General features: G+C 30.8%; 2 protein-coding genes across 4 annotated transcripts; one reads left to right on the forward strand and one right to left on the reverse strand.

Moving 5' to 3' along the window:
• The first annotated feature begins 964 nt into the window (after window positions 1-964).
• On the forward strand, window positions 965-2,117 carry LOC135954202 (uncharacterized). Its single transcript, XM_065504283.1, has 3 exons — window positions 965-1,565; window positions 1,630-1,862; window positions 1,926-2,117. Exons 1-3 carry the CDS (start codon window positions 965-967, stop codon window positions 2,115-2,117), a joined length of 1,026 nt encoding a protein of 341 aa, XP_065360355.1.
• Window positions 2,118-9,478: 7,361 nt separating this feature from the next.
• On the reverse strand, window positions 9,479-17,458 carry LOC135948736 (acyl-CoA Delta-9 desaturase). 3 transcript variants are annotated; one of them, XM_065498157.1, is made up of 5 exons: window positions 17,312-17,458; window positions 11,663-12,029; window positions 11,206-11,542; window positions 10,788-11,131; window positions 9,479-10,710 (listed from the first exon to the last, which is right to left on the reverse strand). In XM_065498157.1, exons 2-5 carry the CDS (start codon window positions 12,027-12,029, stop codon window positions 10,460-10,462), a joined length of 1,299 nt encoding a protein of 432 aa, XP_065354229.1. In that variant the 5' UTR covers window positions 17,312-17,458; the 3' UTR covers window positions 9,479-10,459. The 3 variants fall into 3 exon arrangements, with proteins under 3 accessions (XP_065354229.1, XP_065354228.1, XP_065354227.1); XM_065498156.1 differs by lacking the exon at window positions 17,312-17,458 and adding an exon at window positions 16,941-17,095; XM_065498155.1 differs by lacking the exon at window positions 17,312-17,458 and adding an exon at window positions 16,513-16,934.
• Between the last annotated feature and the right edge of the window lie 230 nt (window positions 17,459-17,688).

A 17,688-nucleotide genomic window follows, 5' to 3' on the forward strand; every position in this document is an offset into this window, starting at 1 on the left:
ACTTTTGAATTGGTGATAATGTAATTCCGTTAGAGATACTTGTTCATAATTATTCAAGAGATGATCGATACAAATATTACATCCCTCGTAAGCACGCGTTTATTATTATCAAAAAAAACTTTATGAATTTAGCAATAAATAAATCAGTGTTTATTTGAATAATTTCTGATAAAAATAACTGCACAAATAAAACGTGAAGTTTGTATTGTTGTTGGTTAGAAAAACTAAAATATGTAATTAAAATAAGGCCAGTAGAAATACAACAACAGACAGCAATAATAAACATATAAATAGAGCAAACTTATATGAAGATACGAATAATGAACTTGAAACGCCAACTGGATTGAGTGAAATGCATAAATAGACAAACAAACCACTCTCCCAGCAGACTCGTGAACGACTTTTGCAAGCTACAATTAGGTCACTGTTCCACACTCACAATGAAAATGTTCAGCACCGGTTACGCGCTCACACAAACTTGTGTGTCATTCCAATTGTTGGTTGCACTGCGTTATAAGAACGAATATTATTAGTTGGTTGGAGGCACAAGATCAAGGAAAACCAGTTGCAACAAGATGCAACATCTAAAACTACTGACTATATATGGTTACATCTTAAACATTGATAATTTATATTCCAGCTGCTGAAGAATGAAGTGATTTAGACAACATATACAACACCAACATTAGAAAACAATTCAGCATAAGAATGCCAATTAAAACCGCAGGCTGTATAGAAAAAGTAACTTTCTTTTATTTTCTACTACCCATTCCAATGGATAAGAATGAAGTCTGTTGCAATATGGCCAGTTTACGATTAGTTGCAAACGGAACGTGCATGATACCAGGTGTAGTCAAATTAAACGCTTCCAATATCATCCAGGACAAATATATATTTTGAACAAGCCGAAATATACCATCAATATAATTTATTTTCAATCAATCTATTTAATTCGTAGCAAAAAATGAAACGAGTAAAGTTTGTTCAACACAAAGTACATTTTGTTGTACTTTTTGTACTTGTACTAATAACGCCCTCATATCAAGTTCAACAACAATACGAGCAACAGCCTGGACAACAACCAAGTGATAATAACGATCGACAACAGCAACGTAGTAGCGCCTCTAGCGTTGAATATCCAAATGAATTGATGGCATCGGCATTGGTGTCACTACTACCGTCCCCGTCATCAGTTGCGCCAATGTCTGTTCCATACTTTAGGGCGTCGATACCAATGCGTATTTACGAATGCTTGCGTGAATTTAGTACTTTGCGCTGCACAAAACTCTATGTGTTGCAAAAAATGGAAGAACGCAAATTGAGGCCCAATACCGGCAATATTACAAAAGATTTCCTCAATCAATTCTTTGGCGACGACGAACAAATGGGCAGTCTGATCAGCGATCGTTTCAGAAAAATGTCGGACAAAGATCTGAACAAACGCTTGGTTTTGCACTTTCAAAGGTTTTTCAAAAATCGTGACATCAAACTGCATTTCCTGCCCGGACTAATGGTAAAAATTATACCCAGCAAAGAAAACAAAGTGAAGTTTTCACTCAAGAAAAGTAAACAGATAGTAGATCAGTACAATCAGGTAAACGATCACTGATGATTTCTTATCCTTTCTAGAAGCAAAACATCATTTGGTGCACCAAGGACGTTCAAAGAATGATCGTATTAGGGGCATTCTGAAGGACACTGGATTCGTTGACAGCAGTCTAGAGGGACACGAAAACACCAGTCTAGATGAGGATGATATCGACATCAAGCCTAAGCATAAAGATTCTAAGAAAAGAAAAAAGATCAAAAAGGATAAAACTTCCTATAAAACGACCATGTTGCAAATGGCTGTGCCGGTTATGGTAAAACTGAACTCTCTCTCTAGATCTAGCTAATATAATTTTTTACCATACAATTAATTCTAGATTATGCCGGCCATTCTAATGGGCACATTTCTACCCTTCATTTTGCCAGTCCTTAAAATGGCCACACTCACCACCATGATCATGAACAATACCGCTTTCATGGCAGCCTTAATTTATGCCGCACGCACCCATGTCAACGCTCAAGAAGAACAACCCATCAATTATAATTATGGTAACACTGGTTTTCACTAACAACAATCGAATGATCTCTTTTATTTTATTTGCAAATTGTTCAAATTGTAATTTTTCCAGTTTTTCATCTTCTATGAATAAAATAATGAATAAAACAAAAAGAAACATGTTTAAAATAAATTATTTAATACCAAGACCAATTAACAGAAACAAATAAAATCTTGTTCTATTAATAAATTAAGAAATTTTAAGAAGGTGGCGACATTAGTTTAGTTTTCATTAGATGTTAAATTAACTTTGCAGCTATTTTAACAACCATCTATGTTGTTCGTGTTGTTTGCAAGATTGAAATTTCAATCACATGTTCAGCAGCAGAATCAAAATATTTTGTAAATTAATCTACTATTTCCATTCTGTTCCGATCGACATGAAATTTTCAAATAGTAGAGCAGAATCCTATGGAAATTTTTAGAAAATTAACAATTGATTTTATTTTTATATATTACTAGTTGACCGCCCCGGCTTCGCCTGGTAGCTAATTACTAATGTTAGTTTAGTTCTACAAGTTTCTCAAACTCACATACACCTGACTGTTCTAATTTATTTGCTGTTTTTATTACAGTTGACTGGACTCAAAAAAAAATTTCCGGGTTTTACCGGGAATTTTTGATTTTTTTCTTTACAAACCAGCTCCTGAAAATTTCGAATCGAATAAAAAAAATTAGCCAAATCGCTCCAGCCGTTCTCACGTGATGCCATTATATACATGGACCTTCGTCAGAATTATATATATAAGTTTGTCATTCCGTTTGTAATTTCTACAGTTTTTATTTCCGACCCTATAAAGTATATATATTCTGGAGCCTTATAGATAGCGGAGGCGATTAAGCCATGTCAGTCTGTCTGTCCGTCTGTCTGTTGACATCAATTTTCTGAAGACCCCTGTTATCATCGGGATCCAAATCTTTAATAATTCTGACATGCTTTCGAGAAGTTTGCTATTTAAAATCAGCAAAATCGGTCCACAAATGGCTGAGATATGAGGAAAAAACCATTACAATTTCGATTTTTTACCTATTTTTGACCTATATCTGGATTGCTAAGTTATTTATATAGACAATATAGATATCTAATGATAGATATTTCAAAGTCCATTACAACGACGTATATAAGACCATAGTAAGTTGGACCTACAATGGGTCAAAATCGGAAAAAATATTTTTTAATCCGAATTTTTTTTTGTTCAACAAAAAAATTTAAAAAACTAAATTTTTTTTTTTTAAATTTAAAAAAAAATTAAAAAAGCAATTCGAAAAAAATTTTTTTACAAAAAATTAAAAAACTGCAAAAATTTTGAAGTATAATTTGATGAAGGGTATATAAAATTCGGCACAGCCGAATATAACTCTCTTACTTGTTATATATGTATATAGAAGATTGATTTTATGCTTTGACAAAAATTATATGTATATTCGAAAACTTAAAAATGCGGGATTTTTTTCAAATTTTTGAAATTGCCTAGAAAGAATCAAGCCAATATCGGATACACTGTTCCAAAGTGAAGCGTATCCCAGAGAGGGCGTTCTGCATCGATCGTAACAAATATGTAAATCATATTTCGATACGATCATAGATTCTTGAAATAATACATAATTTAAAACAAGTAAGAGAGCTGTTCCGAATCTTATATACCATTAACCATATTATACTTTAAACATTTTTAAATATTTTTAGGTAAATAAAATTTAAAAAAAAAAATTTCACAATTTTTTTTAAATTCTTCTTTTAATTTATTAGCGAAAAGAATTTTATGGCAAACAAAATTTTTATATTTCTTTTTTAATTTAAAAAAACAATTAATTTATATTTTTATTAATGACTTAGAAATGCAGATATAGATACAAAAATAGGTTAAAAATCTAGGTTGTCCTAATTTTTTCCTTATATCTCAGTTCAACCGAGCTGGGAGAATTCCCGATATATTGATGTATGAATGAATTTCAACATACAGACGGACTGGCTATATCGAATCCGCTATCTATAACGATCCAGAATATATATATATACTTTGTGGGGTCGCAAATGAAAAATGTAGAAATTAACAAACTTATATATATCCTCCGCGCCGCGTGAAGGGTATAAAAAAACTAAGAAGGGTGTATAGGATTCGACGAAACTAAATAAATTCTTAAATTATACATACATACGTCTGTACATATTTATAAATACTCATTAAACTACTCTTACTAGTTTTATAAATTTTTAATTTATTTATTCGACTTTAAAAATGATTTTTGAATAAAATTCGCGTATGTGTTTATTAAAGAAAACAGAAAAAGTAATTCTAAAGAATAGTTTCGTATTAATAAGAATGTTTTTGAAAGGTTTCTATGGAAAACCAGTCAATTATTAAAAAATGTTTAAATAATTTCCTTATAAGAAACTGGAAATACAATCTTGAAATTTGAATTACAATTTAATCGGACTTGTTATAAGATATTATGATATTTGTTTCATCCATCATTAGGGCTCCTTAATAATAAAACTTTATTTATACATTGACCTATAATGACCTGAGCAACAGACGATGGGTTACTTTGCTTTTGATTTCGTCGTCATTTGTCTGTGTCCGTATCATTTATCTGGTTGAGGTTTTCACGTGCTTGTTTAAACTGGTTCTAAATTACCTTTTATCGCATGCCATTCAAATCTTATGAATATAAATTGTTTTTATTTATTTATTTATGAATGTTTCGAAATAAAATGGTTTGACTTAACCTTTCTTAACACAAGCGTGATTAAGAGTAAAAGTTGTGTTTTAATATGTAGTTTCTTTTGATTCTTATTCTAGATGACATCATAATATGGCAGAAGTATATAATCTTCATCATTTAATTGCTGAATAGAAGCGATGATGAAAATTTTATACATTCCTTGTTAATACATTTTCATAACAAGGTTCTCCACACTCTATGGCAACGTTTTTTTTTTTAATAAATATCGATAGCTTAGTGTGCAAGTGTCCCTTTTCACAAGTCCCCTTTTCACAATTCTTTGTTTTAAATATTTTTGAAATCATTTAATTCAGTTTATTTTTACTTATTTGATATGATTTATAGCGATAAATAATGAGGTTCAGAAGAAGTGTGTTGGCGACTTTATGTCCTTTTTTTGTACTTAGCTCACTTTCTTTTAGTCATTTTGCATATTTTAGTCGAATTTAGCACATTTGACCTCTGTTATTTGATTTAAATACTTTATTGGCACTCCATTGGCTCCATTGCCTATCGAGAGCTTTTCTAATATTTCCTTTATAACGTCGACAGAATAACGGATCTTTATTTTCAATTATGTGTTGATATTAAAGGGTCGGACAACAAGTATACATACAACTTTTTTTTAATTTTTTTAATGCATGCAGAGAAAAAATATAATTGGGCATGGTTACTGTAACCATTTATATATTGTTACAAGTTTTTTAACTATATTATAGTCACAGTAACCATTCACATGATTGTGGTAACCATAATATGGTTAATTTACGATTCACATGATTGTCTCAACCATATATATGGTTACAGTAAACATATATATGTTTGTGACGACCATTTATATGATGAAGGACTTATCATATTATGGTGCTCTCGGCTTAAGGCTTATCATAATCTGAGAACAACATATTATGATAAAATTATTCATCATAAATATGGTTGCCACAAACATATATGTATATGTTTACTGTAACCATATATATGGTTGAGACAATCATGTGAATCGTAAGTTAACCATATTATGGTTACCACAATCATGTAAATGGTTACTGTGACTATAATATAGTTAAAAAACTTGTAACACTATATAAATGGTTACAGTAACCATGCCCAATTATATTTTTTCTCTGCGTGTGGGTATATTATATAAGTTTGTTATATATTCTGGATCGTCATAGATAGTGTAGTCGATATATCCATGTCCGTCTGTATGTTGATATAATCTCTCCATAGCCTCCAAATAACTTACATGCGTGGTTCGACTGCTATTTAAAATCGAGAAAATCGGCCCACAAATGGCTGAGATATAAGGAAAAAACAGGACATCCCCGATTTTTTACCTATTTTTTAACTATATCTGGATTACTAAGTCATTAATATAGTCAATATGGACATCTAGTAATAGATATTTCAACCTTTGCAACAACATATACAACGCCAAGTAATTCGGGCATATAAATAGGTCAAAGCCAAGAAAAAATTTTTTTAAAAAGAATTTTTTTTTTCACCAAAACAAATATTTTTGTCATACAAATTTTTTCGCTAATTAAAAAAAATATTTTTTTAAAAAATTTAAAACAAAAATGTTTGAAAAAAATTATTTGCCATACAAACGTTGTTCTGCCATAGCTCACACAAAGTTTAAAGACTCCCACTATAATAGTACTCCACATATGCAATAATAAAATTTTACTTTGTATGGGATGTGCCATGCCCATTGTTCCTATATTGGTCAATTGTGAATCTAAACCATCTAAACCCACTCAAACACACACAACAAATTTCATCGAAATCGGCCCAGCCGTTAAGGAGGAGTTTAGTTACCAATACACGTACAGAAGAATTATATATATAAAGAAAGATAGAAAAATTGCGGCTTGCTGCAAAACTTTTGCCTAATGCCATATCTCCGGAACCACTATGCCGATTTCGTGAAAACTTCACATAAACCATCTACAGACCATCCCCAACGTACCCTGGTTGAATTCGGTCACCCGTTTTCGCAGTTAGTGGTGACATCAAAATGTACACTTTTTATATATAAGATAAGATGTTTGTACGGACCTCGCTTTTCTGCACAAACTTGTTTGACAATACTATTCGCTTTAAAGAATTTTTCGGAAATTTGTTTTATATGGAAGATGTGACTAATTATGGACCGATAGTCATAAAATTTTATAGTTTATGTTGAATTTTATCTCGATATTAATATGTGTAAGAAATTTATGCTCTATAAGCGTTTAAACAATATGATATATGGGAGCTACGCACAGTGGGCTTTAGCGAAATTTTAAAATTCAGAATTCGCCAAACTTTTTTTTTGGAAAATTTAAACCTCAACGGGTTTTTTCTGTTTTCTATTTTTTTTTGTTCCTAATATTCGCACTGCTGTAAGTGTTCAACCCTAACACATGTTTCAGAATGTTCAATAACTATTTTTTTTTTTGATTTTTCAAGAGAAATTTTGTTGACAGCAAAAAATTAAATATTTAATTTTTTAATAAGATTTGCGATATCATTTTAATTAAAAGGTATGTATTAAACAAAATTAATGTCCTTTGTGAAAGGGTTTTTAGATATGAAATTCAATTTTTTGTGGAATAAAAGTAGGGTGGATTCGACCGGATTCGGCTAACTGTTTACATAGTTTGTTTAAATGGGTTGTTATCTATGTCAAGTTCGAATATATAGGCTGCAAGTTTTTGCTAAGTTTTGATTTTTTTCGTTTTTTAATTAAAATGGTAGGATGTCAACGCACCCTTTTTATACCCTTCACCATGAGTGGCAAGGGTATATATAAGTTTGTCATTCCGTTTGTAATTTCTACATTTTTCATTTGCGACCCCACAAAGTATATATATTCTGAATCGTTATAGATAGCGGAGTCGATATTGCCATGTCCGTCTGTGTGTTGAAATCAACTTTCTGAAGCCCCCAAATAACTTACATACACGAATGATACATCAATATCTCCGAAATTCTTCCGGCTCGGTTGCTATTCGAGAAAATCGGTCCACAAATGGCTGAGATATAAGGAAAAAACCAGGACAACATCGATTTTTGACCTATTTTTCACCCATATCTGGATTACTAAATCATTAATATAGACAATATGGATATCTAATGATAGATATTTCAAAGACCTGTGCAACGACGTATATAAACCATAGTAAGTTGGACCTACAATGGGTCAAAATCGGAAAAAAAAATTTTTAACCCGAATTTTTTTTTAACAAAATTTTTTTTCACTAAATATTAAAAAAAGAAAATTAAAAACTAAAAAAAAAAAATTTTTAAATTAAAAAAAAATATAAAATTTAAAAAAAAAATTTTAAAATTTAAAATACAATTTCGAAAAAACAACTGGAAAAAAATTGAAAATTTTTATTTCAAAGTATAATTTGGTGAAGGCAATATAAGATTCGGCACAGCCAAATATAGCTCTCTTACTTGTTTAAATATGGCTTCATGCATTTTTGTGCAAAAATTATAAGGAGTGGTCGTACAGCTTTGGCACCGAGAATTATATGGACTAAATTAAGAAAAAAAAAATTTATCAAAATCGTTCACGCCCAACTCCCAATGTCCATACAATCCAAATTGATTTTTTCGCATAAAATTTTTCCTATCCAAGAAAAAGTCTAGAAATTTGATACATACATTTTCTGAAACAAAACAAGAATACATGCTAAGTTTTATTAAAATCGGCCGATCGATTTTGTCGCATAAAATTGTTCCTATCCAAGCAAAAGTCTAGAAATTTGGAACATACAATTTCTGAAACAAACAAAGATCGAATGCTGAGTTTCAATAAAATCTGTCACGCCCACCGCCCACGCGGCGGATACGATTTTGACGTTTTTTAACTTTTTATGACCTGGTATCTCCGGAACCATTTGGTCCAGTAATCAAAAAGTTTTTATTTGTCTTAACTATATAGAATACAATTTTTATACCGAATTTCGTCAAGATTGGAGAGGGTCAGGTCCAAAATGTATATTTTGTTGGTTGGTTATATATGGAAGCACCCATATACATACTTAAAAAAACAAACAAATTTTAAAATTAAATGAATTGATTATATTTAAATATATATAAATTAAAAAAATAAATATTCATTCACAATTTTTTATGTTTTTGAAGTTATTAACAAAGCGCCGCTAGAGTGGGTATTTCGGCCACTGTGCTATGTCTAGAAAGTTTTTTCCAGAAATTGATCCATTATTTGCGGAGCTATTGCTTATATCTCACAGAAATTACGAGTGCATTAAAGAATTTTAACCACTCTTGAAAAAGAAATTTACTCCAACATATGCTTTGCATGATCTGAAATCATATCACCATATTTTATGAGGATCTAATCATAGCTGTTATGATTAATTTACGATTCACATGATTGTATCAACCATATATATGGTTACAGTAAACAAGTATATGTTTGTGACAACCATATTTATGATGAATTATAACAATAATAAAATGGTTACGGTAAACATGCACAACTATATTTTATCTCTGCGTGTGGACTCGACTTTAACATGTGTCGGAGAAGTAAAATTCGAAGAAAATTTGTTTAATTGACAAATGTTTCCAACAACTATGTTCTATTACTTATTTTTCTACTTATACAGATAAATAAAAGAATTTCAATTAAATTTTATAGTTTTTTTCCAATTTTTTTTTTATTTATTTATTTCTTTAAATTTTGTATTTTACTCGTACTTTTAGAGTATTATATTAATTATAATGTATGTGTGTATATTTAAATTTTTGGTTATTATGTATATCGAAATGTACAAATGTCATAAATGCACCTTAAACTAGTTGCTTAGTCTAATTAATAATTTGGGGGAAACCTTTCGCTCAATTCTATACAACAAAACTAAATTACAAAACTACATGGTATAACCCAGTAAACGAAATATTAATAATAAAATAATTATAAATGATAAGACATCAAAACCAATCAATGGCAGCATACCCAAGTATTCGGCCTTAATGGGCAGATTCAAGTACTTAGAGTACTTTTCGGAATAAGTCGGTTGACCATTCACATATGTAATCGTATGTATGTATGTATGTATATCGTTTACTATAAATCATTATTAATATTAAAGTTGTAATTTAAGCTAAAACTTAATAAAATAATAATAAAAATAAACTTATTAATTGCTAAAACTAGAACCTCTGCGCAGATACATTAAACTACAAGTATGTCTGAATATTTGTCTGAATATGTGTATGTCTGATTTTACTCAAAAATACACACACACACTCACGAACACGCACACATACTTACTATTTTACACCACTACAAGAGCGAAGGATTTCTAATTGAAAATATTACAGGGAGATTTGGGAAGATAGATTTGAAAGTGGGGTGTTTGAACTAATAAGACCAGTATAACTTCAGCAATAAAGTAACGGACAGACAGACACCAATTTAAAAAGAAATTAAATCAAATACTGTGTACTCCTGGTTATTAGTGGTTAAGAAGAAGAGAAACCATGTTCTTATTGTTGTTTTAAATTATTTAGTTCTTTCGCTCTCGTATTCTCTCGTTCTCAATGTGCGTGCGTGTACTCACACATTTTAAATAATTGCAGTCTCTCTTGGAGAGAATAGAGGAATTAATCTTCTTTCTTTTCGATGATTTTGGTACCCAAACGATCCTCTATATGAACGTCTTTGTCGTCCCAACCCCAAACCATGGTCTCCTCATTTTCATGATCGAGTTTCGAGAGCATTTCGGTGGTGATGCCGGAGCCAGTTGTATTATTGTTGTTCATGTCAATGGCAGATGGATGAGTGCCATCGCCGGTACGTTGGATACGTTTCAAGAGCATTTCATCGGATACGGTTTTCAAGTCATAAGCTTGACCTATTTTAAATCAAGTTGTAATATAATGGATTATTGTAGTGTCCTGAGAGAAAAGTTCGACCAAATGTTCAACTTACCAATTCTAGCCATGAAGTTCAAGAATCCAGTAGTCCAGTTGTAGTAGTTGGGCAATTCAGCTGCCTTGTAATCCCAGGGGAAGACATGGTGATAGTTGTGCCAGCCTTCGCCGAAAGCAATAACCGATACAAATAAGCTATTCACGGAGCTGATGTTCTTGTCGTAGGGTTTCATGCCGTAAAAGTGAGCAGCACTGTTTACCAACCAGGTGCCGTGCAAAGACAGACAATAGCGGAACATGGAGCCAACGAAGAAGCACACCTTGAGCGACGATCCCAAATAGTAGTAGGGGAAGAGAGCGGGCAAAACGAAACAGCAGATGGGCATAATGATAAAGTAGTATCTGTGAGAATGAAAGGAAATAAACAAAATTTTGATTAATGATGCCGGCACAGGAATTATCAGATGTAAACTTACTTCCGTTGGAACATAACAACGGGGTCGGCTCTCAAGTCACTCATATCGATTTGTTTGCCTTTCTCTTTGACGTCGGGGTGCTTTCTGCACAACAACCAACCCATGTGAGCGAAGAAGAAACCACGTCTTGAGTTGTGAGGATCAGCATCGGTATCGGTGAATTTGTGATGGACACGATGATCCCGGGTCCATTCGTAAATGCTGTTCTGGAAAGCCAACGATTGGCACAACATAAGGAATATGCGCAAAGGTAATCTGGCCTTGTAGGCACGATGAGACCACAAACGATGTACACCAGCCGTGATGCCCATACCACCAAAGAAGACAACAAAGTAAGCTGTCAAATGAAAAAAAAAACATTCATCAGTTACAAATTCTCACTCAACAAGTTCGCAACGAATCAATTGTAATGAACCGCTCTAATTTACACTGAACATAATTTGCGAAATGTACTTACAAAGTAAAAGATCTATATAGGCATTCTCAGCAAACACCAAATACAATCCGTAAAATGCAGAACTGTGCAAAATGATGAACAGCAAGACATTGTGCCAGACAATTTCCATTTTATAGGGTTTCTTTTGGGCCACCTCCTGCTTAGTAGTGCTCACGTTCTTGACAGCTGTCACCTTGGACGTACTGCTATCATTTGTCTTGTTGGCCTTTAGAAGTGTGGCTTCAACTTTAGCTGCACTGGCTGCCGGACAAGATCCGTTGCTAGCAGATGACTGCATTGCATTTGCCTTGCTATTATTATTGGCATCTGTATTAGATATGGCCGTTTCGGCCAAAATAAAGGTACTGCCTATTATATTAGGAGACATCTGAAAGCAACAAAATCAAAACAAATAAATCAATTAAATATTTCTCCAAGTGTGCGTCAACTACTCGTAAATATGATTAACGATGTGTGAATACTTAGTGAAGTTAATTTGTTATTTTTCAAATGCCTATATTGAATACAAACTAATCATTTGATTAATTCAGTCAGTAGTCAGTCAGTCAGTGGTTTTATTGTTTACATGTTGGTAGCAATTTGTAACATGATTTAGCTGGGATACTCTGCCAAATATTGAATTAGTTATAGACTTTAAATGAGGCATTCATGTATTGATGCATTTCTTTACATATTTATTATTCATTTAATGAAACGGGTGTTGTTATTTTGTTTGTTTTTCTAAATTTCTATCATGCTGGCATGGCACACTTATCGTGTAGTTAGATAGAAAGGTAGGCGACAGACAGACAGACATTTTCGCAACGTATTAATAGCCTTAAATGAGATAATCATGTCATCTCTCCAACCTTAACATGATTAATCGATCTATTCCAACTAAATGCCAACCAACCATCTCCCTCCCCATTTAATTAATTAATTCATTTATTTATTTATTGTATTAGTTTTTCAAATATTTTGAATATTCAACGAAAGAGAACAAGACAAGCAGGAAGTATTTTCGTTTCTTATTGAGCATTTATTGTTTAGTAAATTCATTTTAACAAAGACCAATTTAATAATCAATGTGTGTTGTTGGTGATTTAAATATTTAAATTTGAATTTATTTATTTCAGTTTATTATCATACATATTTAATTAACATCTTCTTTTATCAATTTGTTGCTTGTGGCTAAAACAAGAAAAGCCTGCAGCAGACCTGATGTGGTTAATTTAACACTCATATTCATTCTATATCATTCGTTGTTTATTTGTGTATTTGTTTGTTTGTTTTTGTTGTCGGTTTTAGTTTATCAAATCGACCGTAAAATGTTGTGACGACTTAAGAAATATATTGCAAAATATGTGTGAAATTAAAGAAGGTTTTCGTTGTGTTGTGTTTAATTGAATGCAAAACATGTGTGTACGATCGATCTAGGCTTAAAGATCTTTTTTATTTTTTATTATTATCTGCAGACATAAACAAAAAAACCTTACGTTACAATCACTGAATTCAAATCGAAATGATTCGAATTAAACGAAAGGAAATCAAACAGAATGTTACGACATTTACGTGTGATTTTTTTGAAATAACCCAACAAACATTCAGGGTCAATTGTGAGTCAGTTGATTCGGGGCCAAACTCACAAATAAATAACTTAAATATTGTGAGTGTGAAGAAGGAAATGACTTTAAAGTGATTGCTAATACATAACCAGTAACACAAAGTCAAATGTTTGAAAAGTCATGGCTTTTTCATTTGATATCTACTGAATTTGCCATTAGTTTACATTTGAGAAAAGTTTTGTTTGCAAAATTTTTCGTCAGGAGTTTAACATTCAAAGCGGTTCAAAATAAATGCATTTTTAATGTATCAACGTTATTCCAGAACATCTACGGAGAGAAGGCAGTGTATAGACTCTTTAAGAATGTGTAAATAGATCTTTCAAAAGTCCAAACAATGTTTTTCCGATGGGTAACTGCATCCAATATAAGATAGTACATAAAAGCATCAAATATGTGCGAGGCTTTCTCACATTTTGATACATAACAAATTATTAAACACGCCAGACATCAAACAAAATGTTGATCAAACGATCGACAGCAAAAATAAGTTGTTCTACAACATAACAAACACAATTTGATTTGACACTAATGATTATTTAATTCAAAAAAAATGTTTTAGATTTAACAAAAATAAAAATCAAAACAACAATTGCAAATTTGTAAATAACTACATACATACATATGTATGTATTTGAAAACATTGAATATTACGCTTTTGTTGCCAGTTTATAATTCTTTGGAAATCTACTTCTATGACCTTGAATGGTAGAATGTGTAGATTTAGCTGTGTTATTTAGTAGCAACAAGAAAATGCTGTTTGTTTTCAGCAATTATTTTTATAAATTTTTTACTTTGTTTCACAAAATTGGGACATTAACTTGCCAAGAACTTCTAGCTGATGATGTTGCAGTTGCATTTAGTCAAGTAGCATAGGAATTAGTTTTATTGTTGTTGCTGTATCTGTTGCTATAGATGTATTGGTATTCAATTGATAAATAGATATGAGTGTGTTTGTTTGTTTGTATCTGAGTATTTTTTCAATATCGGCTTGATTTTCATAAACAAATAAACCTGTTGGCCTTTAATTGCCATCAACCACCAATCATGCTCTTGAACATGATTCTGAACTACAATTTTTGCTCAATTTTTTTATAGAACTTCAAAACTTACTTACTAATACTCATAAATAATAATTTGGTGTTTGTGTCATGACATAAGACATAAAAGTATCTGTGTATTTTTCCTCTTCACAATGAAACATGTTTAACAAGGGTTCTGTTTTATAATCGGTTCACAAATAATTATAAAAGTTGTATCTATAAATTTTAATATTTTTAGCATACATACTAGTCCTAAACTGTTGATTATTCTATTATAATTAATAATCTTTTGAATATTTTTAATTTTTTTTTGGTATTTCTTTTTTCTCTGGTTTCGTTTATTGGTTCTTCCGCAAGTAATTTGCATAAAAGTACAGACAAACAGACAGACAGCTTTGTTTGAATACTGGCTGGCTGGTTGGCTGGTTTGAGGGTAAGTTTTTTTTTTTTTGTTATAAATACTTAATTTTTGTGTTATTCTTTATTAAGGAATTGGTGATGGTTTTCAAACCACAGATTCTTCTAATTTAGCAGGTTATTTCTGCTTAAAACTTGTATCGGTTTTAACTATTGATCAAGGTTATTTGAAAAGAGCTACGCATGAAATTAAGTTTAGAAAAAAGCTTTCGTTTCTTTAGCAATCATATATGAGCTATTTAAATTAACCACTTAGAAGGCAAGGGAAATTCAAAGTAATGTTTAGACCATTGCCCCTACAAAGGGTTAATGAACATATTAGTGAGGGATTTTTTTTGTTTAATGTTTCTGATTGAAAATGTATATTAATGCTGACTGACTAGACTGACTGTTGGACCGTTCATCAGTCAGTTAGTTGGTTTGTTGTATTTATTATCCCGGTATTTAAATCAATTTGTTTAGCTAATTATGTATTTTATACAGGTATGAATTTCGCCAAACGAATTCTTTAAAAGAATTTTGTCATTTTAGCCACTATTGCTCAGTCAGACATTTACATAAATAAACACATAAGTATATACATACATACATATGTGTATTTATGTATGTATGTATTTATATACACACAAAGTATGTAAATTTATTTATGTATAATTAATAAATTTTCGAATTATTGTACATGAATTTAATTTTTTTCCGCGTTCTTTTTTTAGTGATTGGTGGAGGCAACTTTTAGGAAATCATTTTAAATGCTAAAGCACGTTTTTTTCACTCTTCTTTGCGATTATAATAAACTATTTTGTACAAAATGTACAATGGCCATATGTACATAAAAGTATATCTGTATGTACTATGTACTATATGATCATATTTTATTGTTATTGTTTTTATTGATCTTTTTCTTTAATTGATATGCAAAGCCACATGACAACTTAAATGTATGTCCAAGCATACTAAAATAGGACTTTGTTTAATTTCAAATTCACCAAGTTTTTTTTCAGACTTTTCAGATTGATCAGTCGCAGTGGGAATGAATGAACATAATGATGATCATTGTGATCATGATGAGCAAGCATCCTTTTAAGGCATTCTACCTCAATTCCTATTATTGTAGTCAATAAAGCTGTCACATTTTACTAATAATAATTATAATGATGAATTCATAATCACAAAATTAATTGATTGAAATTGCATTTCCAATATTAATTAAAAATGTATATCTGTTTGTTTGTTTTTTTTTCGAAATACATACAATGTAACTTGTAAAATATTTAAGTACTATTTAGGCATAAAATATTCATCTCAATTATGAATGAAATTGTAATAATCAATTCAGGAAAAATTTAAAACTAGAGTAAAACGAATTGTGTTGAGATCAATTTATTTATTCGATTGTTTTTTACCGAATTATTGTTGAGGATACAAACAATTTCTGTTGAAAAATGTTTTCGAATTTTGTTTAAAATTTAAAAAAAAATCTTAAAATTGCTTAAATAATTTTAAGTATCAAATATACTTAGTAATAACAAAAATTTAGATCATGTTCGGCTTAATTATAATCCGAAATGGTTTTGAAAAAAAAAATATTAAAAATTTCATAAGTTCTGGTAATTGTATTGTGTAATTCGACTCGAAATAAAAATTTCGAATGATTTTTTTTTCGAAACGTGTTACAAAAATGTATACAATTAAAAACATAAATTTGTTTTAATTGAATTTTTTTTACAAAAAATGTCATATTCCGCAGCCTAAACGAGCAAACCATTGTTGTATGGTTTCAAATAGTTACCTCCATTTTCTTTTTAATATCCTTAATATATTTTCACAATAATCCTTTAGTGGACACTAAATTCACTTCATTAGAAAAGAAGTGAAAATATTATTTTTATATAAAATTCACAAATAATCCCTTTTATCGTTATGTTTTTCCGTAGTTTTTCTTTCTTCTTGTAAACTATTTCAACTGAGTTGTATTTAAATTTAAGCTTTTAATTTTTATTTTTTAATTTTTATTTTTTCAACACTTCACTTTAAACAGGATACAGTTTTTGTTTTAAATTGAAATAGAAATATATGAAATTTTCAAAATGTTCTCAGTATGAAGACGGTTAGTTCCGTTTAAAAGTTCTTGGATGTTTGGACGGAATTATCCGTTTAATTTGTTGATTGATTTAAAATTTGAAAATCCGCCACTTATCACTAGATGTTTTTTCTCACCAGTCAGTCTATTTGAAATGTTAACTGCACGAAGTCAGTTCGCAAACAATTTAACTTCGCGTAATTACACCGAATTTTAAAGACTGCTCGAAATGTTTCGCGTTTTCAGCGCTGAGAATTTCGTCGATTTAAGAAACCTGCTGTTGGTTTCGAGCAAAAGAGAGAAGGCAGACAGGGTATGTCTGTTTGTCTGTCTGTCAGTATACAAAATTGGTTTGTTTGTTATTATTTCTTTTTTTTATACTTTTATTTTGTTGATACTCTGAACACTATTTATTGTTTCTTTTATTTATACAACAAATACATACATTTGTATATAAAATATTGGTATGAATATAATTTTGTTTCTTAATTAGATTTAGTTTTTGTACCTTAAAATACTCTTGAGTTGTATTGAAAACAGCTACAACTACAACTGCGTTCGTTGCCAATTATGAGTTTAATTTTATCTATTCGATTTTATATTTATTTTATATTTTTTTTGTGTGTTTCTGCGTTTGCGTTTGTACGACTCTCACGTTCACTGCGAACTGCACGATGATTCGATGTGAACCAGGGGTTTTCTTAAAGTATCGACGCCTTCTACGACCTAGGGTTAACTCCAATTTGCTTATTGTTGTTGCTGCTGCTCACATCGCTTGCTTGCTTGCTTGCTCGTTCGTTAGTTCGTTTATTTTCTCGTTATCGAGTCTTCGTCTATTCGTATGTTGAATTGTTATTCTTGTTAACTTGGTTAACTTCTTCAACT

The sequence above is a fragment of the Calliphora vicina genome, chromosome 1, assembly GCF_958450345.1.
Source record: "Calliphora vicina chromosome 1, idCalVici1.1, whole genome shotgun sequence".
NCBI lineage: Eukaryota > Metazoa > Arthropoda > Insecta > Diptera > Calliphoridae > Calliphora > Calliphora vicina.